Below are 27,456 nucleotides of genomic sequence, written 5' to 3'. Positions count from 1 at the left end.
ATGAACACCACCACTGTCAAGACACAGAACAAGTTTATCACAAGGATCCCTCCCGCTGCCCTTTTTTTTTTTTTTTTAAAGATTTTATTTTTTCCTTTTTCTCCCCAAAGCCCCCCGGTACATAGTTGTGTATTCTTCGTTGTGGGTTCCTCTAGTTGTGGCATGTGGGACGCTGCCTCAGCGTGGTCTGACGAGCAGTGCCATGTCCGCGCCCAGGATTCAAACCATCGAAACACTGGGCCGCCTGCAGCGGAGCGCGCGAACTTAACCACTCGGCCACGGGGCCAGCCCCTTCTCCCGCTGCCTTTTTAAAGCTGCAAGTACCTCCCTTCTTACTCCCACTTCCTTAATCCCAGCAAACTACTAATTCTGTTTTCCATGTCTATCATTTTGTCAGTTCAAGATAAATGGAATAAAACACTCTTTAACCTTTTGAGATTGCTTGCTTTTTACTCAGCAATATTTCCTTGAGACCATGCAAGTTGTGTGAATCCATAGTTTGCTCCTTTGTGTTGCTTAGTAGTAGTCCATGTATGGATTACCACAGTCTAACTATCCCCCCATTTAAGGATATGTGGGTCGTTGCCAGTTCTTGGCTATTTATAATAAAGCTGCTGTGAATAGTTGTGTACAAGTTTTTGTGTGAACATTTTCATTTCTCTGGGATAAAGAATGCAATGCTGGCTCACATAGTAACCACAAGTTTCATTTTGTAAGACACTGCCATACCCTTTTTTAGAGTGACTGTACCATTTTACATGTCCACCTTTGATGTATGAGTTTTCTCCGCATCCTCACCAACACTTGATGTAATCACTAATTTTTTTTACATTTTAGCCATTCTGATAAGTATGTACTGATATCTCAATGTGGTTACACATTATTTGCATTTACCCAATGGCCAGTGACATTGCACATCTTTTCATGAACTTAGTTACTTATCCTCTTCAGTGGAATGTCCTTGTCTTTTGCCCCCTTTCTAACTGGATTTTTAATACTGTTGAGTTTTGAAAGCTCTTTACATGTTCTAGATACAAGTCCTTTGTCAGAAATGTCTTACAAATATTTTCTCCCAGTCTCTACCTTGTCTTTTCATCTTCTTCACAGGATCTTTCCCAAAGCATCCATTTTTTATTTTGATGATCAATTTATCATTTTTTTCCTTATATGGATCATACTTTTGGTGTGTCCAGTATAAGAACTCTTTGCTTAGCCATAGGTTCTGAAGATTTTTCTCCTAAAAGTTTTATAGTTTTATGTTTTACATTAAAGTCCATGTTCCGTGGTGAGTTAATTTTTGTATAAAGTACAAGGTGAGGTCAAGTTCTTTGAATGTCAGTTGCTCCAACACCATTAAGTGAAAGCCTGTCCTTCCTCCATTGAATTGCTTTTATACCTTTGTCAACCATCAACTATACTCACAAGAATAGTATATATTACAATTTCACCTCTATTTTTACCCATTCTGATATTCTTCTTTCCATTCCGGACGACTCCGGATCCTACTTTATCTTCTATATTAGCAAGTAGTCCCCTAGTTGAGGTGTAGTGCAAGGGCTGGGTGAGTTGTCAGCTTCCCACGGGGCCCTGCTGTCACCACCCTGGCAAAAGGAGAGCACTGACCAACACTCCTTGCAGTTCAGCTCCCCTGCCTGGCAAAAGTGGGCACTGATTTGCATAGTCTTGTTGCCTCCAAGTGCAAAGGTAATCTCAGCTCCCCAGTGGACCCCATGACCCCAGGGAAGGGGGTAGGGAAGCAGAGTGTTAACTAGCCCATGTCCCACCACCTTGTTTCACTTTGTTGATCCCAGATGGGAGTGGAGGCCCAGATCGCCACCGAGCCCTGCTAACACCGAAAAGGGTGTATTTGTTTCTTATGGCTACTGTAACAAATTACCACAAATTTGGTGGCTTAGGAAAACAGAAATTTATTCTTTTATAGTTCTGGAGGCTGGAAGTCTGAAATCAAAGTGTCAGCAGGGCCACACTCCCTCTGAAGGCTGTGGAGGAGAATCCTTCTTTGCCTCTTCCAGGTTCTGGGGGCTCCAGGTGTTCTTTGCCTTGTCCTACAAAACTCCAATCTCTGCCTCTATCTTCACATGGCCTCCTCGTCTCCACATGTCTCTCTGTCCATCTCTTGTAAGGACACTCGTGATTAGATCTAGGGCCCACTCAAATAATCCAGGATAATCTCATCCTGAGGTCCTTAATTTAATTACGTCTGCAAAGATCCTTTTTCCAAACAAGGTCACATTCAAGGTTCCAGGGATTTGATAAGACATATCTTCTAGAAGCCAAATTCAACACACTACAAAGGGGAAAACATTGATGCTGAGTGGGGATGGAGGCTCAGCATCCTGCTGGGCCTTGGCGACACTGGTGATCAGGGGAGCACAGTGAAGCTGAATGGTGACTAGCCCTTCTTTGCACTAGTTGGTTAAGTCTTGTTGCTGCCAGATGGAAATGGAAGCTCACTTTGCCACTGGACCCCACTGACGCTATTCCAGCAGGGATATCAGAGCACCACTACTAGCTTCTGTTGGGTGGAAGATGGAAAATCAGCTCCCTGCTTGTCAGCCTGTACCACCTGGGAGGGTAATCAGAGTGCCATCTGCTTTTGCCAGGTAGAAGGTGGAAGATTAGCTCCCTGCTCAGCCTTGCCAACACCACAGGGTGGGGGTGTCAGAGCACAACCACCTGCTTCTGTGGGATGAGGTGAGTGAGGCGGAAGATCATCTCTCTGCCTTGTCCCATTGAAACCATAGGGTGAGGTGGATGCAGTTTTTAGGCTGATGTTTGGCTGATGTAGGGTGGATATTGTCAAAAAGATTTTTGTTTTTTTAGGCCACCTTTTTGTTCATAGCCACTCCTATGGCTAGGAGGCACAGGCTTTTTCTTGAAGCTTTTTGTTGTTGTTCTTCCCGCCTGTTGGTGTCTCCAGGCTGGAGGCTTCTGCAGCCCCCTGTCAGGAATATATGGGAGGAAATAAGGAAGCCCAGAGAACTCACTGCTATGTCATTCCTAAAGTCCCAAGGTCTCTAGGCAGTTTGCCTTCTTCTTTCCACCTATGCGTGAGTCTTCCTGTGTTGTTTGTTGTGTTATAGGCAGGGCCGTTTGGTTGTCAGAGGAAGGACTTGGGAGGAATGGGCTACTACATCTTGGCCAGAACCACAAATTGATTCATGACTCATTCAATTTTAAGTTCCAGATATCATTGGCCATACGTTCTAGTGGAATTCTTTTCTATTTTTGTGTTCAGGTTTCCTACGGCTATCAATGTAAGCAGTAAGTGAAGGAAAAACAATTTAAAGTATATTTTAAGCTTTAATTAATGCTGACCTCTGACTGTATATGCTTTCTTAATGATTCTTTTGTAGAGCATTTTCCAGGGAAAAAAGCGAAAGATAAAAGTGCATTAAGAATATTTGTTATTCAACATCATTCTTATATGAGATTAAAAACTATATTTCACGCTGTTCTCTTTTACAAGTTCTTATTTTCACAAAGTACCTTCAGTAATTTGTCCAAGAACACTGTCTAGAATAGTTCAACAGTGTTTATGCATATTGACTTAGAAGTAAACTGCATATTGCCACACGTGACATTATATGGCCTCATTGTAATGGCCTCATTTCTTCCTTAGGAATGATGAATGCCCATTACGATGACATCCACGTCCTGATGGAGCTTTGTGTGTCTTTATTCCCTCTTTTGCATTGAGGATGAAGTTTACTAAGTTGGAAGGCATGGTTGCTTCAATTATTGATGGGGACAATTTTCCTCTCATTTCTGTCTGGACAAACATCACTAGTCGGGAATGTGCTGGGTTCCTGTAAACAGAGGAAAAGTTAAAAAATATAAAGACATTTTAGATTTATTTATTGAATTTACAAGCTTATAGAGAGTAGGATTCTTGTCTTATTCACCATTGATTCCCTTCATAGTGCCTATGATAGGATAAATAGTTACAGAAGGAAGGAAAGAAAATGAAGGTAGAGTGATTTTCACACTCATAAACATTTACATAAAAACATTAAGCAAGTAGTCAGACTATAGTTTATTATTTATTTATTTATTTGGTGAGGATGATTGGCTCTGAGCTAACATCTGTTGCCAATCCTCTTTTTTTGCTTGGGGAAGATTGTCCCTGAGTTAATATCTGTGCCAATCTTCCTCTATTTTGTATGTGGGATGCAGCCACAGCATGGCTTGATGAGCAGTGTGTAGATCTGTGCCTGGGATCTGAACCCGAGAATCCCAGGCCGCTGAAGTGGAGCATGCGAACTTAACCACACACCATATTTTAAAGTCTTCAGTTTTAGTCAGCTTTTTCTTTCTGTTATTTTATGGATTTTTTAAATTACAAAAATAATGTATGCTTATGAAAATTTAAACTACAGAATTTTCATAATTATTCTCCTTCTTCTGTTTCCCAGAAATAATCACTGTTTATAGTTTTGACTGTATCTTTTCAGACTATTGTCTATCAAAGATAGCATAGATATGTACATATGTATGTACCCCACATATACACACATATACATTTTTTTTAACAAAAATTAGACATATTTTTATGCAACTAGTTTTATTCCAGTAGGATATCACGCACCTCCTTCTGTGTCAAAACATACAGCTCAGCTTAATTGTTTTACATGACTGCATACAGTATTTCATACTCTATTTAACCAGTCCTTTATTGACTATCATTTGGGTTGTCTCTCACTTTTTGCTACTGTAAATAAAGCTGCAATAAAACATCTTTGTAATGTATCCATTTGCACTTATATAAACACTTACACAGAATTTCTAGGTCAAAGGTTTTGTGTATTTAACGTTTGGAAATATTATTTCCAAATGACTCTCCAAGAAGGCTGTGGTATTATATTCTAAACCAGGGTTCTTCAAACTAGAGTATGTGAAGACTTTCCAAGGGGTATGAGAGGATCAATAACATTTAAGGGAATAAATTTTCAAATCTCTAACTTCCATATGTACGTTTTCCTTCAACTGATCTGAGACTATGTCTCTGATGGAGCTGTGGGTTTTTCCTTTCCCACCGGCCTGTTCACACCACACTTCTGTTGCTTTACAGAACAAAGGTATACCTGTCATCCCCTCTGGATAGTACCGAATAGTACTGTGGTGCTTTACCCTGGCATATAAAAACCCTTGAGATGCCAAAGGGAAAATCTGATCTCCTAAAAGTGAGTTGAGAAAGTGAATGACTAATGATTGGGTAATAAGTCCTGACCAAGTCATATTGTCAATTCTTTGCTTTCAATAAAATTTAAGGATCTAATTGAGTTGTCAGCTGACAGGTCATTAAAAATAGTTTTTGATTATAAATAACTGTGATTTGTGGTATTAACTCAGAAGAATGTCAAGGGATTGAAGGACAGTGTTAGAATTATACTCTTTCCATTTTAACCCACTTATTTATGTAAACAAAGTTTCTCAGTGCTTATGTTTATAAAGATGCAAAGTAGGAGTAGTCTTGATATTAATTGTTGTCTCATTTTATTAGTAATATCATTCCACCGTTAAATGAGTGTAATTGTTAGAAGCATGGGTTCTGGAACCAGTCTGCATTGGTTAAGAGCTGAGTTGTGCTATTACGTATGTGTAACCTTGAGAAAGTTACTTAATCTCTTTGGGCTTCCATTTTCTTTTCTGCAAAATAAGGACAGCAATACTACCTACTTCATGGGGCTATTGTGAGGACCAAATGAGTCAATATATGTAAATTGTTTATGACAGTGCCTGGCACATAGTAAGTGCTATCTAAAGTTTGCTAATAATAAAAGATGTGTTTCCAATAACAGTTTGCTTTTATATTTAATAATTATATAACATATTTGATAATATACTTTTTATTTTGATCAATATATAATAATTTAATCCAGCACACACATATTTTTTGACATTTAGATACTTATGATCATAAGAAATAAAACGAATTTTAAAAATTAGATACTTATTTTTGCCGAGAAATATGACAGAGTGATTAATAAAATAATTCGAGGCATAAAATATATTTTATTAGGATAAAATTATGTGAGGGAAAAAGAGTAAAAATGTTGGTTCAAGGAGAAAAGGAATTACTAAAATTTCTGACTGCTAAAGGTTGTATGTATTTTGACATTGATAATGTAACGGTCGGTTTCAAGTTATTATGGTATTTGCCTTCTATTGGATACATTTACAACGATGATATAATAATTTTTTAAAACTGTCAATATTTAAAGTATGCTGGAAATTGTACCCTCTTAATTTAATCCTATGAAAAAGTTTAATATCAACTTAAAAATATGCAAGGCAGAATATAGTTTTACAGAATTCTTTTAGGGGCTATGAAGACCACTGCTCCAACAAACTGTGTGAGTGTCCATTTTCTTATACCCTCTCTACGCAGAGCTTAGACTGCTCTTCCAGTGTCTCCGATGGCTGGGTTGAGAATACTCACAGCAGTTCATATGGTCTTAAGTTTCTGGCTGAGTTGACCAGGGCTTTACACACTTAAGAAAGCCTTTCCTATATTTACTGGAGAGCACTTTTACTACCGACATTACGTTTTATAAGTTTACTACATGACTTGTTTACAAATGTTGGCTGTCCAAAATGTAGGGCTGCACAGAAAGAGAAGGTGCAAGAGACTCACTTTTAGTCAGTACCAGTCTCCAGACTGTGATGAGACTGTATCTTTTCCCAGCAGGGTGATAGGCAGAGCTCCCCCGCTAGATGGGCTATCTAGATCAGCGGAAAGAGAAAGCTGACAAGGTGCAAGAAGGGGACTTGGCCTGTGAAGCACACTGTAGGGTGTGTAGCTTCCCAACTAGCGTCCCCGCCAGCAGTTGACTGACCTAGCTGTTGTGGAGCAAGGATCCTTCCCTTGTTTCGTTCCCTCCTGCTGTGGAGAATAAAGCTTGGCCATAGATTCAAAACTGACAAATAGGTAGAAAGACCACACATCACCATCACCATCATCATCATCAGCAGCAGCAGCAGCATCTGCACCAATAATCCTATCTATTAATGTAAATAATTGTGAATTTCTTTTAGTTCTCCAGTTCATTAGAGAAAACATTAAGGAATACAGGTCTCAAATGTAATTTTATTTTGACTTCCTTCACAGAAATATTTTTTCTCACATTGAGAGGTTTATGTCTGACCAATATAAAATTGTATATGTTTTTATATGCCAATATCTTTTACGTAATATAAAATCATTTAGCGAAAATGAAAACTTAAGGAACTTGTGAAATGATATACATTGAATTAATGTACATGCATTTACAGAACATGTGTTACCATTTTATCCCTGGGGCGGCCACCTGTAGGCAGTGACTCATCTCCGACTTCCCCAGGTCTTCCCTTATCCCAATTTACCTACGGAATGTCTCATTCTGCGGGTATCTGTTCTCAGCAGGTAGTCCATTGGAAAGAATTCATTCAAGATAAAGCATTCATTGTTGATAATGTAAATGTATTATAATTCTAGGGGAATTTATTTTTAATTCACAAAAATTCCTTAACAATTCACAGAAGTGACTCTAATGGAGAAATATAAAACATCAGGTTAAGTTTAACTGGGGAGGAAATGTTTGTATGTGTCACTAGCTCCAGAAACCTCAAATCATACTTTACAGGAAATTATCCATTCTGATTATACTTAAGGTGAAAATACTTATAAACATTATTTTAAAAATTGCATTTACACAACCAGGGGCACTCACAACTAGAATATACAACTATGTACTGGGGGGCTTTGGAGAGAAGAAGAAGAAAAAAAAAAAGGCGATTGACAACAGATGTTAGATCAGGTGCCAATCCTTAGAAAAAAAAAATTGCATTTAGGGGCAATTTTTTTCCGAATAGAATTATGCTGGCACATATTTCTACTGATGTGTTAAGAATCCTTTAGTTTATAAATCACAAATTGAACTAGAAGGTTAAAATAAAATAAATAAACGCAAGTAACACTTACTCTTGCAGAGGTGAACATACATAGCCACAAGCATGGTTATAACCACGGATGTAATTTGAAGATGGAGGATATGCTGGAAAATCCACACTCCTAGCTAAGTGATTTAAAAAAAAATTAAAATGAAATCTATTCCACAAAGATGAAAAGTTCTATTTCGAGTAGCATATTTTAAAAAAGTATGACATAGTATTTAATTTAACTTAGTTATTATCAGCATTGACACTGTTTTATACATGTGTATGTATGTCTGCACAATGAATGTGTACACAGGCCAAAACTGAGAAAATACCAGTATGAGCACCGTTGTCCTCTCAAACTTTTTTGTGCTAGTATTTCTAGGCATGCTGTTACATTTTACATACAAGAAAAACTTTAAAAAGTATCATTTAATTACTTTTGAAGATTTGAAGCAAAAGAAGAAATCACAAAGAAAAATACTATTCTATTAGGATAGTGGGTTTATAGATTTTTTTGTTAATCATTTTTTAAATAAAATATTTGATGTGATTATTTGGCCTGTCAATAAAGATAGTTTAAATACCTTTTTCTGCCAATTCCCTGTAGCTAACTTCAAAGTATAATTAAAAATGAGTAGAGTTTGTTTTAGGAAATATGTAGCATAACTGGATTGTATGTGAATGTATGAGAGGTGATTTGATTATGATTAAGTTTAAGAAAATTATATATATTCCTTCTAAAAATATTTTTAAAAATATATTTATTTATTCAGTGCAATTGAATCCTGTCTTGTCAGAGAAGATGCATTTTCCTATATGATTTTAACATTAGCAATCAATTCTGTGAAAAATACAATATTAAACACCAGCTTAGGACTAGCTTAGGAGACAAATGTGGTTGAATGAATTTTCCATTTTCATGACCTGTTTCATCATCTTAACAGAGCCTATTATGTTGGTGTAATGGTACTGCCAGAAGTGATATTAACATAATTTTTCTCTGTTTAAAATATGGAGAGTATGCTTGTCTTTAATAAATAATAATGTATACCTGAAATTATACAATGTTATAAACCATTATGATCTCAATAAAATAAGTGAAAAAGAATTGTTATATTCCATAAACAAGTATGGGTCATATAGTGTGGCAGTTAGCACAGATTTTGGAAAATCAGAAAGACTTAGTTTTAGTTCTGGTTCAGCTGCTTATTAGCTATATAACTTAATTTCTGTGGACTTTAGTTTCCTCATTAGTGAAATAATGCATGCAAAATATTCAGCTCAAAGCAAGGTGCATAGTAAGTTAAATAGTAACAAAAGAAACATTAAGAAGAAAACTATCAGTATTCATCAAAAATTCATTCAAAGAAAATTGCCTAAAGCAAATTCAGTAGTGATCACCCTATGACTGATTACTACTATTTGTTGATTTGAACTTCCATTCTTCTTTTTCACCTTCCCTCTGACCACTAAAAATGAGATAGAAGTGGTCTGCTTTCAAAATACAGAAAATAACAGATCAGACAGACAGCATTTTGTGTTGCAGCAGTGAATAAGTTTTTATGTGCACTCATTTGAAAAGTGAGACAACTAAATGACAATATGAGACAACTATATGAAAGTGATGACCGTCAGTCCTAGTGAGGTGCTACAACAGAGCTAACTGTGTGTTAGTGAGTGCTATTAGCAGAGCTGACTCAGTCTGGACTCTGAAACTTAGAATACTACAGACATATCAGAGTAACTGAAACCTCATAGTCCCTAGCCCTCAGTAGTTTACAGTAGGGAAAGCTACTTAGAGAGTAATGGTGAGATTAAATTGAATTATGGAAAAAAACAGGGCTCTAGGCCACTGTCCTACCAAAGTCCCTTTATCATGAGTTAAAGAAACTTGCGATATGAACTGGTATGTTTTAAGTGAATAATGCAAGTTAGGAAATGGTTATACCTTGGCATTCTACAGAGTGGCACATTTTTTGGGGGGATAAGGATATATCAAAACCTCTAGTTTCTAAAAGAAATATAAACACATTTATGTAAAGACCCATCTGGTGAAAATTTCTTCAGGAGTTTTATCAGTTAACAATTATGCAATTCAAATATAAAACTATATATCCAAAGATTACTTTTGTGTCTTAGTAGTTTGAAAATGTGTGCTGTCCAGGTTTAGCGTACAAGTATCTATTTATACTCAGTGCTGCAGTGTACATGCAGCACAAAGGCCAGGAGATGCCATCATCATTGACTATGATGTAAACGGTACCTCCAGAGTTGGGTAAAACAGCAGGCTTGTCTACATTATACATGTGTTTACTGGCTCACTAAGTAAATAAAAAAATAATTAATTGAACATAGAGTTTCTTCCAAACTGTGAGTTAAATAAAAAAAAATTAATGACTCATAGTAACTCCAAAATGTAGGCAAAATGTTTCAACTTACAAGTGATAATATCCATATTCCCTTCGCAGTGCTTGAAGGACACTAAGTCAACAAAGTCTCGGGGGGAAATTGAGCCCATAGCAAAACTCTGTGTAATGGTATGACATATGAATGTGTCCTGAAACAAATCAAACCATAAAGATTGCAACAATTATTTAATATCTATTCTTTGTACTGTGCCCCAAAGAATTTCATTGCCTAAGGTCGGCCTGTATTTGGAAAAAACAGGGCTTTGAAGTATTAAAAACTTATCACCAAATAAGCTTGCGTTTTCAGTGTTGGAGGAACATTAGATCTACAATTATAAATGTAAGGCAACAAAAGCAAAAATACACAAGTGGGCTAGATCAAACTAAAAAGCTTCTGCATAGCAGAGGAAATGATCAACAAAATAAAAAGGCAACCTACAGAATGGGAGAAAATATTTGCAAATCACATATCTGATAAGGGCGTAACATAATTTTCTTTCTGAAGGAAAATTCAGAAAGGAATCTTGATATCATCTGCTCGTTGAATTTGTAGATGGAGAAATTGAAGCCTAACAGATTAAATCACTTGCACAACTTGAGATGAGTACTGAACTAGAACCCAGGTCTCCCAATCCCCAGCACAGTGCTATTTCTCCTACTCCACACTGGCTAGGTAATATATTCTGAAAAATATACTGATTTAGCACCCTGTAGTGTAAGGCCTAAAATTAAAGACCAATATTGTGTGCTGCAGTGACATCCGCTGAAGTCTGGAGGCTCCTGAATGGCCTAACTACAAGTTTCTCTCCCTACTCTGTTTCCACAGATAAGGACTCTTAGCCAAACACTGCTTGCTCCTTATCAACAGCCTCAGACACATTTCCCACTTATCCCTCAGTAGTAGGTTTCAGTTCCCTGCTAGCCTGCAGAATTATTCCAACAACCCATCACTTTCTCCCGCAGGAATCAGGGGCCACCTCAACCCTTGATGCTACAAAGCCTGCCTTGCTGTTCCTGAGCGCAACTCCCCTGTCACACTGCATAGTGAGGTGTGTCCTTGAGAGTTTATTGAGCTAAGCCACTCCATGGTATTCTTGCCTCAGCATCCATCTTGTTTGGCCAAACAGCCTGTGGGAGCCTTAAATGGACACTAGTCCCCTCATGCAAGCACATACCCTAGATGGCAGCCCACAGAGGCCAAGGCAAATATACGTTGCTGATATGACTTCCCCAACAGCCCTGGTGATCAACAGTCTCCCCTGCGTCCCAGGGACTTCCCCTGTGAGCCCCTTAGATAAGCACCTACGGGGAGCTTACCAAAATCCTGCTCTTTCTGGTCTGAAATGATCAATATGGGCTTAACCCAGGAACCCCAAAGCACTCCACCTACACACTCTAATAAAGGCACCTGCACCAGGTCCTGCCTCTCTCTCTGCCTGCACCCTGCCTTGACCTCCCCGAATGGCCCCTTGAGGCATGCCGTGTACCTCCTCCGGGACCTGCGAATAATGAACTTCTCTATTTCAATCTCTCTTATGGTCATTTGTGAACCATGGCTCACCGTCTGGCACGCTGTGCTCCACTTGACAAATGCTAACAAAGTCCTAACAGTCATCATCCCCTGGGCTGTCGTTAATGATTAATAAACTGCTGTTGCTCTCATTTGTCTAGTGTAGGGTGTCATGTGCTTGACCACCCCCAGAGCAGAACCCCTCCCTCACCAGTGGGGTGGATGAGTCAATTAAAACACACCCCTGGAGACGAATACTATAAATATTCAGAGGAAGGTAAAATAATTTTCACATAGTGTAATGCCACTCAGAGATACTGTGGTGTACTGGAAAGGGCACGGAATTTGGAATCAGGAGATGAGGCATATGTCCTGGTTCGACCCTGTATGGGCTGTGGTGCCCTTGGGCAAATCACATAATTTCTGTGAATCTGTTTTCAAGTTTTTTGATGCCAAGTCTAATGTTCTTTCCATTACTACAGCTGACCTGGAGCAAGAGCAGAAATATCTGAAGTGCTAACAGAACTATATAATCAATATCACATGATCATGAGTGAAACAGTCCATTGTTTGGATTTTCATTTGTGATGGACCATGTTTCCCAAACCAAATCTTCAAATCCCAAGAGGGTCACGGACATGTATGTGATTTTTGGGGCTAGGAACTTCAGGGCCTCTCTACAAGATGAAAGTGATTTACCTTCCTGAGCCTTTCTACAACCTCCCCACTCCCATACTTTAAAATCAGTTTAATAAAAGGAGGTGAAGTTAACCTATAGAGTTCTAAATAAATGATAAGGTGATGGCAGATATGTGGGGCATTTGTTTGTTTTGATGAATGGAATGTGGCTTGGAGACTCAAAGAACCAAAGACTCAGTGATCTGGAATTTTACAAATGCAATTGTTTGTGAAAATCATAAAAGTTTGCTTTACTCCAACATTCACATTTACCACTTCATAAAGTTATTAACCAAAAACATAGGACTCAATTTTTAAAACCAGCTTGCTGCAGTATAATTTACACACCATAAAGTCTATCAGTCTTGCTAAGTAAGACACTCACGGTGTGCTGCACCAAAGTTCAGAGCCCCTTACCCCACTTCTGTCTTCTTCCTTGTTTCTACATCTTTTTACCACGTATCGTTCTTCCTCTCTCATTTCATCATTTTTCTCTCCTCCTGATCTTTTATTCTACCCTCACCTCATCCTGATCTTTCCTTCTCTCCTCTTCTAAGCCCTACTTGCTTCTTGCATTCCGTCTTCCCTTCTCTCACCTCTATGACTTTACCTTTCTACTCCAGTTACCTATATTTTTCTTTTCTCTTTGCTTTTATTCTCTCTCTTCATCTCTATTTAACTGGCAATAATATATTTGAAAGTGTTTCTAAAACCACAACCATCTATATAATGTCATTTCACAATTTATCCTTACTCTTACATGGTGTTTGTTCTTACATCCCTACAGTAGGTGTCTGCATTGTTCCTGTTATCTAATAAATTATGACTAAGATAAATCTACTGAATTCCCATCAACAAGGTATGCTTAATCTTTTTTTCCACTTAATGGAAGAGATGAATCCATGAGTTCAGGCTCCTCCTAACCCAAGGCACACATCTGCAAGAGAGCTGACCAGATTCAGAATGTGGTATGCATTTAAAACAGAATAAAGCTAATTGAAATTAAACTCTTGACTAAGAAAGAGGACAGTTTTAAGCCTTTTATAAAGATTTCAACTCAATTAGAATCTGTAAAATACAAAGTGTCTACACAACATAGGTTTAATAAACTCCAATCACTGACATAAAGCTAAAAATATATTAATACAGTAAAAGTCCAATGTTAAATAACAAATTACCGAGTCAATCTTGTGTACCATATTATACGCTTTCAATGATTTATCCCATGTAACTCTGTTTTCAGTTTTGTAGAGGAAATCAGATAGCTTACATGCTGATTCTGGAAATATTCCTTCAACACGGTATCTATAGTTAACAAAATAAAGAAAATTCAAAATTTAACAAGTTTAGTCTAAGCTGAAAATAAAATGCTATCATAGTATAGACTAATTTAGCAAATAACAGTAAAGAAAACTTGAAGGTGATATCAGCAATTCAAAACACTAATGGTCAATTGGAAGTAGCCAGTTTATTTAAATATGCATTGAAATAATATAAGTTATTTCAAAATTCATTTTTCCACAAATTTTTTAATATTGTTTCTATAGTTGTCTTTTTAAAGGGACTACTTTCATTTAAGGTTTTTCTAAAATCTTTCTTGTAAACGATTACCTACTGTATTTATCACAAGCCAACAGTAATTGATGAGAAGTCTGTGTGCTTAAGCAGTTATCTTGTGGCCCCAATTCTTAGTTTAAGGATGTAATGTAAAGCAGAGGTTAGCAAACTTTTCAGTAGAGGTCCAGATGGTAAACAACTTAGGCTTTCAGGGTCTGGTGGTCTATGTTGCAACTATTCAACTTTGTTAGTGTAGCAGTAAAGCAGCCATAGACAATATATTATGATTGGGAATGTCTGTGTTACAATTAAACTTTATTTATAGACACTGACTTTGGAATTTCATTTATTTTTCACACATCAGGATTTCGGAAAATAACTAACCTTTGTGTTCATCCATCAATGAAACTGAGTTTGATTATCCATCAATGAAATTAAGACAATGTGAGGAAACTGGATTAAATGCCACTATTTAGCAGAAGGTTGTTAAATGAAAATGAAGTCTGAGCAATACTAGCTATACTCTCTCTCCCTGTTAATCATTCTTTTCAAACTAAGGGGACAGGTTTAAGTAAAATCAAATTTTTAAACCTCTAAAAGGTTAAAATTTCTAGAGGAAGTGAGATAAAAACCAAATGCTATTATTACAGAAAATAGTTGTCATATTTATGAATTCTTCTTCCTCTGAATCTTTGTTTTTATGGAATAGGAATTTATTAGACTATTTCTTTGGATGTTACTTTCTCTTTAAAAGCTCACTTGGTCCCTAATTTTCTCTATGAGATATCTTTAAATTTCCTTAGTATGTAAGGTTTCTTTCCTTCAGATCTACAAAGTTTTCTTTTTTTTTTTTTTGGAGGAAGATTAGCCCTGAGCTAACTACTGCCAATCCTCCTCTTTTTGCTGAGGAAGACTGGCCCTGAGCTAACATCCGTGTCCATCTTCCTCTATATGTGGGATGCCTATCACAGCATGGCGTGCCAAGTGGCACCATGTCTGCACCCAGCATCCGAACCGGCGAACCCTGGGCCGCCAAAGCAGAATGTGCGAACTTAACCGCTGAGCCACTGGTCTGGCCCCTATATATTTATTTTAAATGCTGTGTAGTATGGAAGTTCTCTATATTTTCTATTAAAATCCTTTATTAATTATACACATTGCAAATATTATTTCTCAGGCTACGGCCTACATTTTCATTTCTTGTGGTACGGAAGTATTTAATTTTAGTGTAGTCAAATTGACCAATATTTTCCATTATGGTTTGTGCTTTTTATGTCTTCTCTAAAATATCCTTCTCTACCCAAAGATCATTAAGATATTCTCCTACATTTTATTCTAAAATTTTATAGTTTGTATTTCATAGTTAGGACTTTACTTGGAATGAGTATTTGTGTGTAGTATGAGGTCAGGATCTAATTTCACTCTTTTCATATATGAATATTCAGTTATATCTGCAAAATTTATTAAATAGTTCATCCTTTCTCCATTGTTTTGTAAAGCCTTATCTGTCACAGATCAAGTTTCCACATGTGTGTGGGCCTGATCATACCCATATGTTATTGCAAAGCCTACTCAACATTTGAAAGAAGTTCCCCAGAAAAGATAGGAACTTATTAAAAACTCTCTTGACTGGAGTTGGCTTGTAAATAATTCTAATAATAATTTACATCTGTATCTGTATAGTTCTTCACACTGAGACACTTAATAAATATTTGATTTTGCTGATGTTTCATAGTTGCTAGTACTAATACACATAAGCAAAAATATGAAAATATTAAGGGAGTAGCATCCAGAGTCAGCCTGCCTGTTTTCAAATTCCAGCTCCAGCTCTTACCAGTTACGTAACCTGACATGGGTCACTCAGTCTAAGTCTTGCGTCTCCTCATATGTAAAGTGGAGACAATAATATTTACCTCAAAGGGTTGTCAAGAGGACTAAAAATGTTAGCATATTTACAGGATAGCACATGGCATGTATTAACTGTTCAATACATGTCAGCAATTATTACTTCACATACATTGATTCTTTTATGACAGTCATCCCTCTCTGCCTGGTATTATAGGTATTTATGTGCTTTTCTCCCTTACAAAGATTAAAACTCTTTCAGGAAGAAGTCTACTGAATAAAAGAATGAAAAATAAATTTTAAGAAAGTTTTTTTCTTGCGAATGTCACCAAGATTATGAACTTTACAAGTATATGCCTTGTGTTTTGATCACCACTATACTACTAGCACCTAGAAGAGTGCTCAACACATAGAAAGCACGCAATGAATAATCGAATGTAATGAATGAACAACAGTATGTAAAAGAAATCTATATACCTTGTCAAAAAGCCATGGCTGGAAACCATGCCTTTATAAATTAGGACTCTTGTGGAAAGTCCTGTTTTGTCTTCATGTTTTCCCTACTCCTTTTTTTCACCCCATGTAGGGAAAAGTCTGATAATACTGTGACTTTCTTTAAGATTGTCTAATTATTAAATATTGTACTTCACATTTAAGCCTGTAATCGTCTGGAATTTAGATTGGTATGGGTATGAGTTGGGGATCTAATTTCAAGTGTTTATAGCTTCCTGTTTATCAGTCATTAGATAAGCACTCATTGAACACGTACCATGTGTCAGGTATGAGGCTACAGGGGTGCCACAGGATGAAATATTTCCTACCCTGGACTTGCTCTGTGAGAACAATAATTAGAGCTGTATTACTGAACACCTAATCTGTGCCAGACTCTGTGCTAAGAGCTCTGTGTACGGAGTTTCACCCAATCCTCAGAACAACCCTGCAAAATATATGCTATTATTATTCTCATTTTACAGATGAGAATACAGACTCAGATACATTAAGAAACATGTTTGAGTTCATTGTAATACATGACTGAAAGTCTGACTGACTCCAAAGCCCATACCCTTTTCACTATATTATACTAATTCATGGTTGGGGGCCAGTGTTTATACACCTGTTTTGAGACTTGTATGAAAATCATTATGGGAGGAAAAAAGGGTCTCTAATATGCATATAAGTTTATCAACATCTGAGAATTTGTGATTTTTCATATCCACTGTTTAGGATAGCAGTCGGCAAACTATGGGCCATAGGTCAAATGGAGCCTACTTCCTGTTTTTGTAAATAGTTTTATTGAAGCTAAGCTACATCTATTCATTCACATATTCTCTATGTCTATTTATATATTGTGCTTTTATGCTATAATAGCAGAGCAAGGTGGTTGCAACAGAGACCACAGGAGCTGCAAAGTCTAAAATATTTACTCTCTGCCCTCCAATGGAAAAAGTCTGCTGACCCCTGGGTTAGGCTGTCTACTCAGTGGCTAATTGTTTACTTTCTAGTCATTTGTAAAGGTGAGAAAATTATGAGTTACAAGTATTATATGACTGCAAGGCATAAAGTATTTATTTTGCTTTCTGGAAGATTGTAAAATATAATTAAGCTGTGCCTTGGGCAGAGGGTAGGCTGCTAGTTAAAATACATCTTCCCTTAATTGACTAATTAGACATGCATTGGAGATACTGGCTTTTAAAAAATATGTAAATATCATGCTTCTTTGAAAACACAAAGCATCTATGTCTGGAGTACTTGAGTCTACACTCAATGAGCAATTCCGTATCTGTGTTCACGGCTCTTCAGAGATATCAGTTTTGTCCTATTTGAATCTAAGAACTATATGTTTATATCTATTGATCATTAACATGAAGAGTTCTTTAGATATTTTTACGAAGATCTATAGTAAAGCTTTGTGCTCATTATGAGTGAAGTGACCTCAGGGCAATTAAAAATATTTTAACTATTCTCTCTTGTCTCTTAAAGTTTCTGACAAGCTTTAGCCTGTGTCTGGGATACAGGAGTCCCCCCTTATCCACGGGAGATAGGTCTCAAGACCTCTAGTGGATGCCTGAAACTGCAGATAGTATTGAAACCGATATATGCCGTGATTTTTCCTACACATACGTACCTATGATAAAGTTTAATTTATAAATTAGGCACAGTAAGAGATTAACAATAATAACTAATAATAAAACAGAACAATTATAGCAGTATATTGTAATAAAAGTTACCATAGATCTTAGCAACCTCAGCATATGATTTTTTTTTCTTATTAAGCTGAGAACTTCCACATTTTCACTTAAAGCAAGCACTTTATGGCTTCTTTTTGGCAGACTCAAATTGCCAGCATCACAACTCTGACACTTTGGGGCCATTATTAAATAAACTAAGGGTTACTTGAACACAAGCACTTTGATACTGTGACAGTTAATCTGATCAAGGAGAGGAGTACTAAGTGACTAACGGCAGCAGCATATACAGCATGGATACACTGGACAAAGGGATGAGTCATGTCTTGGGTGGGATGGAGCCAGATGGCCCAAGATTTTATCATGCTACTCAGAGCAGTGTGCAATTTAAAACTTCGGAATTATTTCTGAAATTTCCCATTTAATATTTTTGGACCGTGCAAAGTGAAACTTCAGATAAGGGGGGACTACTGTAACTGATAGATCAGAATTCATGAGATTATGCTTTCTACAGACCATACGGTTCATGAGCCTTCAGACTGTAGTGAAAAGCTTTCAGTAAATGTGGATTTGTATCAGTATGCTAATTTGAACATGTCTGTAAAAAACTCTATATTCTTTTATGGTTTTTGTGAATGAGTACTGCCAGAATAGTAACAAGGAGGATGAGGGAGGAGGAAAATAGTGTAAAACGTCTATTTTTGCATACTAGAAATATAAACTTGGGGAAGCACCCATAAGACGATATGACACTCAAAGCCGATAGTGATCTTGTTTTTGGCATTTCCTATGTCTTATTAGAGTTAGAGGTGGGACATCCAGAGTGGCTGTGTGAGGAGCTAAGTAATCCCTCCTCCACCGTGAAACAACCATTTAACTGGTGAAAATTTTTTAAAAAACTATTTAGATTCTCTAGAAATTGACCTAGGGGCACACAGGAAATGGAAATCAAGAAAATCTACCCAATCTAGGTAGGAAACGTCAGTCTGTAGCATTTGAGCCATGACCTGATTCTACCCACCCCTGTCACCTCTACGGAAGCTGTACTCCAGCTGAGTGCAGACAAGGAGACAGAGTCTCCCTCTCCCCACCGGCTCCCAGGCTAGGGCTATGGTTTCATCCTAGGAGGGGCAGAACACTGACATCTCTCATCCTTGCAACCCTCAGCTCATATTGTGGAAGCCCTATTCCCAGCAGGCACTGCTAACAAGACCAGGGCCTCCTTACCCACCCAGATCTCACTGGTAGGGTGAGGGCTCTGCCCAAGGCACAATAGTCTGTGAATACTGGGGCCTAAATTGCACCATGCCTCCCCTCAGAATAAGAGGAGCAAACTGCGAAAGTCATGGTACCATCCCTCCCCTACGCCACCCCCACATCCTGCACCTGTTCATGGAGTGGAGGTGTCACTTGGCTCCAGTGTAAGAGTGCACAGGTTCTGCTCAGGGGCAAAGGCAAGACATAAGGACTGGCAGCATCTCACTTCTGCCTCAGGAGACTGATTGCATTTAAAACATAACGTGGAGAAATTTTCAAAAACAATAGCGATTTTGTCGGTGAACAATTAGAAGGGAAGCAGTCAGAAGCAATCGGAGTAAACATACTAGGTGGCCCCTACTCAGGAGCAATCGGAGTGGATGTACTAAGTAGCCCTTACTCAGAGTAAGAGGGGTGGATGTGCTACGCAGCTCCTACCCAGGAGTAATCAGAGTTGATGTATGAGGCTGCCCCTACTCAGAGCAATCACAGTTGATGTACGAGGCTGCCCCTACTTAGGAGCAATGAGTCCAAGTTGCGGCTCAGCCAACCTACAAACATTCCCCAAGACAGACAGGGATTAATTAGCAAAGGGCTGAAGTCTTACTGGCTCAAGAAACTTGAGAATAACCTCTGACCCATCACTAACTGAAAAAATAAGCTATTCTGACCATTTTAAAATAAAATCATATTCATCGCTGGTGGTCTGGAAGAATGTGTGTATGCCCAAGGCTGCACCCTAGGAGGAATGACTGATGACACAACTTCTAAGCTCCTGGTCCCTGGCTAAATGTAGGGCAAAACCATAAAACTCCTTGAACTGGGAAAACAGTCCCAAAGCCACACACAGATTGGACAGTAAAGGGTAAAAATCTTACTAGCTTTGGGGACTAAGCCCAACTTGTGATCAATAAATGGCTTATGTTGAGCCAGGGGTGACCTATAGGAAGCTGGACTAAAAGACAAAAACAAGGAAAAACATGAGAGGGGGAATATCAGAGCCTGCAGACTGGGGGTGGGGGGGAACAGACTTCACAGAATTCGTCCAGCCAAATCACTAACCAAATAAACAAAGGCTCAAACAACAATCATCCCTGGGTGGGTGGGTGGAATCTGTATCCAGAATTGCTACAATACATTACCTAAAATGTTCAGTTTTCAAGAAAAAACTGCAAGGCATGCATGCAAAGAAACATGGAAAGTGTGATCTATACACAGGAAACACAGCAGACAATAGAAACTACTTGTGGGATACATAAAGAGTAAGCTAAAAAATGAAATAAAATTATTTAGCCTAGCGCCTGACATATAGTACAGCAGCAGTTAACATTTAGGGAATAAACCGTGTCCTGGTAGGTCTGTATTTCATCTCTTGAGGGTAGAAAGGAAAGAAATTCCAACCAAATGACTGACCCTCTTCTCATGCATACAGGCAAGTGCTCAAAGCTAACGACAAAAGGAACTTTTTGGGTGGTAAATTATGAAGAAAAGGTGTAAGTGTTGAGAAAACATTTTCAGGTTATTTTTTTATACTGCAGTCATAAGGGAAATGTAAAGATGTTTAAATAATTTCTCTTTGGCAGCCAATATAATATAACCAAAATCCATAAATTCATTCAATAAATATTTATTGAGTGTTTATGTGACAGACACCGTTCCGGTGCTAGGGATACTGCGATGAATAAGACTGACTTATTTCCAGTCTGGTTCCTGTTCAGGTTCCTATTCTCATCAGGTTGATAAGCTAATTAGAGAGACATATAATAAATAAGAAAACAAAGGAAGAAGCTCAATTTCCTATAGCGACAGATGCTAGGAAGAAGTCATATAGCAGAGTAGTATAGTAAACCGTGGCTGGGTATATTTCAGGATTTTGGCCAAGTGGCCAGGAAGGTCACTCTGAAGAGAAGCAATGAAACTGAGATCTTGAGGGCAAAAATGACATTAGCCTTGGAAAGATCTGGGGGAAGAGCATGCCAGGGAAGAGAAGAGCAACTACGGATGCCCTGGGATGGGTTTAAGTTCAGTGCCTTCATGCAACAGTAGTCCGTTGTCCGTTGTGGCTGTAGCACAAGGGGAGCGAGGGTGAAGTGGCAGGAGAGGTCAGAGAGGTAGGCGGGGGCCAGACAGTGCCTTGCAGAGCAAAATAAAAGGTTTGGGTTTTTATTTTAGATGCAATAGGAAGACTTTAGAAGGTTTTTAGGCAAAAGAGTGACACAATCTGAATTATATTTCAAAAATCTACTTTGGCCATTGTCTGAAGAAGGGGATGTCGTTAAGTAAGAGTACATACAAAGAGTCCATGAGGAGCTTACTGCAATAATTCAGATGAGATGATGGCGGCTTGCACCACGATGGTAGCTGGGAGATAGTGGAAAATAAATCACTTCTCTCTAACATGTCTAGTCAATTAGAGCTTCTATTAGAATCCAAATCTGACATCAATGATCCATTATCTGGGCCAATGTTTTACAAGCATGTTCTTGGTTAAAAACAATTGGAAAAGTCTGACTTAAAGTTGAACAGGTTTCTTTAAGACTTCTCTGAACCTTAGAATGAATCTCCAAAAAGAAAATATAGTCTGGAGTGTTTTGAAAAACTTATTTGACAATGCAACCCATTTTTGCCTCCCAGGGCATTTTGAGGGATTACATTACTCCCCGAACCGAGTTTGGCAAACTGCAATAGACCATGCTACAGATCCCCAAAGCGTGCAGTGTTTACACTCTGTCGCCCATTCTAAATTCAAATGCATATGTTTCTTGCTTTGATTATTTACAATTCTTTAAATAAAACTGTGAAACTTTGTGTGACGTACTGGAAAAATTTTAAGCTTCCTCAGCTTTTTCCCCTGATTTGACTGTAATCTCCCTTTCTCACTCCAGGCTGGGGGAGGCAAACTTTTGACTGAGGCAGACCAACCTGACCAACATGTTCAGATTGATTTCCTTTGTAAGAAACTAAATATCTGCCACAGCTGATTCAGAATATACAGAGATTTTAAAAAACATAAACTGCTCCAGTCATACTCTCCTTCTTTACATAAACATGGCAAATTTAGAACAATCAGTGGGTTGCACTTGAGAAAACAAGCATGCAAAACTGAGTTTCATGTATGTTTTATCAATCTTAATTTTGAAGCTATGTTTGATATTTACTAGACTATGGTCCAACTATAAAAAAGAATTAAAAGAGAGTTTGCCAAAACTAGTATGTGACAAGCAGCCTCTAGAATGGCCCCCAGTGATCTCCAACTTCCTGGTAGTCACACACTTGTGTAACCCCCTTCCCGAGTCAGGGCTAGAGCTAGTGATTAACTTCTAATAAAGTGAACACTGCAAAAGTGATGGGAGGTTACTTCCAAGATCAGGTTGCAGAAAGACTTTGGCTCAGTCTGTTTTGTTTGCTCTTTCTTTCTCTTGTTCTCTTCTAGACCCCTCACTCTGAGGTAAGCAAACTGCCATGTTGTGAACAGCCGTACGGAGAGGCCCAGATGTCAAACAACTGAGGAAGCTTCCAGCCTAGAGCCAGCAAGGAACTGAGGCCTCCAGTCCAACAAGCCCATGGGGGACTGAATCCTGGCACAACCATGTAAGTGAACTTGGAAGAAGAGCTGCCTTCAGATGAGACCTAAGCGCCAGCTGACACCTTGTGAGAATCCTTGAGGCAGAGGCACCAAGCTAAGCTACACCTGGATTCCTGATCACAGACACCATGTGATAATAAATGTCTGTTAAGTCACTAAGATATGGGTAAGATATTATGGTGCATCAATAACTAACTAATATACAGTGCATACAAATTTCACTTAAAATGTGATTGTAAAAAGTTCCAATTTTTTTCTCTGTTTAGCTTTGCATGTAAGAATAAAATATCTCTGATAAGAAATTTCAATAAAGCTTTAAAACAGCCTAATTGAGGCTATTCTTTAAATGGCTCTAGACATTGATAAATACCCAGAAAGTATTTGTAGAATGAATAAATATCTTCCAAGGTTTCTTTGATGCATAGGTTGCTGTCTACACTGGTCTGATCTGTAAGGCACCAAAAAACCACAATATCCAAAGTTTATTCCTCTCTTGTGCCTGGGCTTGATCTTACCTACTCCCTCGTCAGCCTGTTTTTGAAAGTGCCACTATTAAAACCGTTAATTGTTTAGATAAAAAAGATTATCCTCTTGATAATTACTAAAATGAACAGGAGAAAGCAAACGAGCTTTGGAAAAATTGGATTGAAACACAAGATGAGTAAATTTTAGTCAGATGAAAAAGAGCAAGAAGCACAAAATGAACCAGCTGAAAGGAGGAGTGGACTCAAAAAAAGAAAGAAGAAATTGAATAAAATTTGGTTTTCTCAATAACATATGATGATCTGATGGCATTAATGTGATATCATGAGCAATGAATGCACAACTCCTAAAAATAAGATTAAAAATGTCAGCACAATTTCTCTTAGTGTACTTGTATTTGAAATAAGAGGATCCTCAGAAATATTCTTAAAAGCAGTTTACAGAAAAAAATTACATATATCAGCAAAAAAAGAAATTGGGGAAATAAACATCATCTTTCAGTGGTTAATTCAATGGAAAGGTAAAGTGTTTAAAGGACCACAAAATACTTCTGTTAGCAAGAAAATACCAATCTGCTTTGACAGTAGTTATTTCTTGAAATGAAAATTTGCTATCTTAGCGAATTATTCAGTGGAAGAGATTTTTTTCTGATTGTCTTCAGGTTTGAAAATGCTTAGATGGTACATAATTGGTCCATTTTATTAATATCCCATTTCAGCCTAGTGGCTTTATAATTAATTTCTATTTCCTGATCACTATCAAATAATGTGGCATAGCTGTAGAAGCAGCACTGAATTTTAGATACATCAATGCCACTGAACTCAAAACAAAAACTGTAAATAGGAAATGGTACTCACAGATTTCCCTGGAATTTTTTAGAAGGCTTCTTGGAAACAGTTATCTTTTTCTCAAAGGGGAATAAAAATTCACAAATAAATTAGCTGTCAGATATAGAAAAAGTGAAAAACAAAAACCCCCCAAAACACAAAGGTAAAAATATATTTTTTGTTTGTAAGAGAAAACATGAAAAAAAAGTCCTTACAAGTTTCTCATTAAAAAACAAACTCAAAACATATTTGTTTTCTTACTGAAATTTTAACCACTTTCCAGCCCGATTTATCTTGATTGTAACCTAAAATTTCTTGAACAGTTTGTTGGGTAAGTGCCTTATAGTCCATCTACCTGCAAAGATTTAAAAACAAATGACTGGTAAGAATGTAATCATACAAAAAATTTTTTAAATGCTGTATTACATTTTAATCCTATTTCTACAGTGCCTGTCACATAGCAACAGATGGTAATTTCTTGTTGAAGGCATGCATGCATGGATCCCTTCCTCTTTATTCCTAGTCTTTCAAATGAGGAAATGTGGTATAGTACAACGAGCAGGTTTTGGAGTCAGAGACCTGGGTCAAATCCTGTTTCTGCCACCGACTGATTGTGAACCACTGTTATGTGCCTCGCACATAATAGTCATTCAACAAATCATGATTATTTCTAGCAGTGTGAGCATGCTTTCTTTCTCTTGTAAAGCATTATAATCTGTTGATCATGTGTTCTTGGGAATTAATCTTTTTAAAGTGAGTGGCAATGGCACTAAATGATCTGACCTCTGGCTTCCACTCCTACCCGTTTTCCCTCTCACTTAGCTTCAGTCATATTGACCTCCTCAAATACAACCAAGCTTCTTCCTACCTCAGGCTCTTGGTACTTGCTGTTCCCTTTGTTTTTAACATTCTTCATAACATGTTCACATGACTAACTCCTCTTCATTGGTGTCTGCTTAAATGTTCCCTCTTCAGAGAGGAACACCAATTCAATTTAAACACATTGACTGCACTCTTTACTAGGGGTTAGGGAATGTGGTAGGTATGGCAACAACAGTTGAGGAAGATACTCTTTCTGCTCTGAAGGAGTTCAGGAAGCTGGAATCTCATTGGGTCTTTGTTCCATTAGCCAATTTTCAGTTAGGAGAAGTTGGCTGGGATAGTGGAAAGAAGGTGATAACACAGAGCTGGATTCAAATCTTGACTTTGCCACCCACCACCGGCTATATTATTTTGGGTAAATTGCTTAACCTTTGAACTTAATTTTCACAGATAGATTGGGGATAGTAATACTTATCTCATGGAGTCATTATAAAGGATAGAGTTAATATATGGAAAAGTGATTGAAACAGTGTGGGACCTCTTCCCTGTGATCAGAAAGGTTAGTTTCTTTTCTTAAAATGGACAGATTTAAATCCTCCTTTTAAAAAACTCTCCAAAGAGCTGCTTCAATAAACCTTAAAGCTTGTCAGAACATGTCTTCCTTAGCTCTCACCTAAAGCTTTTTAGGTTGGATCATAAGTCTACTTTCTCCTGTTTAGCTCTCCAGCAAGGCACAACACCTAGTTCCCAGCTAAATTTGAAAAGCTTTAGTAAACCACTGTAACTCGTCTTTCCTAGTAGACAGTTTGGTTTCTTTACCTTTCGTAATAGAGCTAGTCCAGAATTTTAATAGCTATTGGGACTCTTGTCCAAATCCTCATGGAGATTTCCATATCTCTTAACCTGTGAAGGAACAAAGTAGAAGTAGAATTATTTTGATCCATTAATTAGGTCAGTATGTTTGATAATTTCCTTTTTTATTTTCTCAATGCTCCTTATTTACGCTTTATTTCTTCATTAGGAAACATCTGCTATATTTGCCCCAAGACGGAAGAAAAAGGTAGTAAGAGAAACAGTAATGATACTATTTATGAAAAAAAAACCTTTAAGAAATCATTTTTAAAAAGGACTGCTTAAAGAGATATTTAGGTGGAAAGTGGATAAAAAAGTCTGTCTTTTTAAGCTCATGCCATTGACAGTCCTTGGCTGGCCCTTAAGCAGGGCTCCTCCCAGCATATATAACACAGTTCTTTATTTTCTATCAGCAACATACTTGATACTGACTGATCTAGAAATTGCACAGATTGGAACATTCCACTACAGTATAAACTCCTGCAAGGACTTTTTCTTATTCATTTTCAAATCACTAGCACTGCCACAATAAACGTATGTTTAATTGAACCACTCAACTGAATTTTATAGCTTCTGGACTTTTTCATTTTCTAAGAAAAAAGGTAGGGTTAAGTTTAATGGGCTAGAGAGAGTGAAAAGAAGAAAGAGCAAACCGAAGGTTAAATTACCTGGTGATATAACATCGGACGAGCTGTAACACACTCAAGTGAAGTAATGGTCAAGGTATCTTCGCCCATAGGGCCAGTGGAAAATATAAACCTATATTGAGATGGCATCTTTTTTTGATACACCACTTGGTTGAAACGGGTTTCTTCGCACCTGATATCCTGTCCCAGCCTTGTAGACAGGTTCACACATGTTGTTAGTGGGTCTTTACATCTGTTTGCATAATCTCCCTCTTTCTGGGCTGCCTGACTGGGTCCCCAATCCGAGCTGGGTCACTGCCATTCTTTCCTGGGAATCAAGGTCCCCAAGGAGTTTGTTAAATCCCATCCCTGGCCAAAGTCCCTCCTCCAAATCCGCATCTGCTGTGAGTGTGAGCGCCCGGCTGGAAGCCCAGCGGGGCCGGGCTAAGGGATGGGATGGAGGAGGCACTGAGGAGGGAGGGAAGGAAGTGGTCCTGGGAGCTGCCCCCAATCCCCGCCCCTGCCGAGACGGTGTCTTATCCCGGGAGGGGTGCTCTGAAAGCGGGGAGGCCGAGCTCCCCAGGAAGGACTGTTGGGCTGGCTCTCGGCGACTGAAGGGCAGCCGCCAGCACCCCCGGGTCCCCTCACAAAGCCCCAGGAGCTGGCGGAAGGAAGCTCAGCTTGTCACCTACGCAGACTGGCGGCGAACAGCGGTGACCGAGGTGGGCTGCGACGTGGAAGGAGTCCAGGACCTCCCCACCCAGAAAGATGAGGAGAGAGAATCTACATCCCTCTTCCGGGAGCGCGACCTAACGACAGCCGGCCCCCGGCCCCGGCTCGCCCCCGCCCGGCTCGCCCCCGCCCGGCTCGCCCCCGCC

At 38.3% G+C, this 27,456-nt stretch overlaps 1 protein-coding gene across 2 annotated transcripts; it reads right to left on the bottom strand.

The window, feature by feature from the left end:
* Positions 1–212: 212 nt before the first annotated feature.
* STARD6 (StAR related lipid transfer domain containing 6) lies at positions 213–26,757 on the bottom strand. Of its 2 annotated transcripts, XM_046670981.1 has the most exons (8): positions 26,621–26,757; positions 25,920–26,003; positions 24,540–24,633; positions 24,309–24,358; positions 13,716–13,842; positions 10,381–10,498; positions 7,985–8,078; positions 213–3,830 (listed from the first exon to the last, which is right to left on the bottom strand). In XM_046670981.1, exons 3-8 carry the CDS (start codon positions 24,627–24,629, stop codon positions 3,629–3,631), a joined length of 681 nt encoding a protein of 226 aa, XP_046526937.1. In that variant the 5' UTR covers positions 24,630–24,633; positions 25,920–26,003; positions 26,621–26,757; the 3' UTR covers positions 213–3,628. The 2 variants fall into 2 exon arrangements, with proteins under 2 accessions (XP_046526937.1, XP_046526938.1); XM_046670982.1 differs by lacking the exons at positions 24,309–24,358; positions 24,540–24,633; positions 25,920–26,003; positions 26,621–26,757 and adding an exon at positions 19,512–19,521.
* Positions 26,758–27,456: the final 699 nt, after the last annotated feature.

Source organism: Equus quagga, chromosome 9 (genome assembly GCF_021613505.1).
Source record: "Equus quagga isolate Etosha38 chromosome 9, UCLA_HA_Equagga_1.0, whole genome shotgun sequence".
Taxonomy (NCBI): Eukaryota; Metazoa; Chordata; class Mammalia; order Perissodactyla; family Equidae; genus Equus; species Equus quagga.
This window is presented reverse-complemented; position numbering and strand designations above follow the sequence as displayed.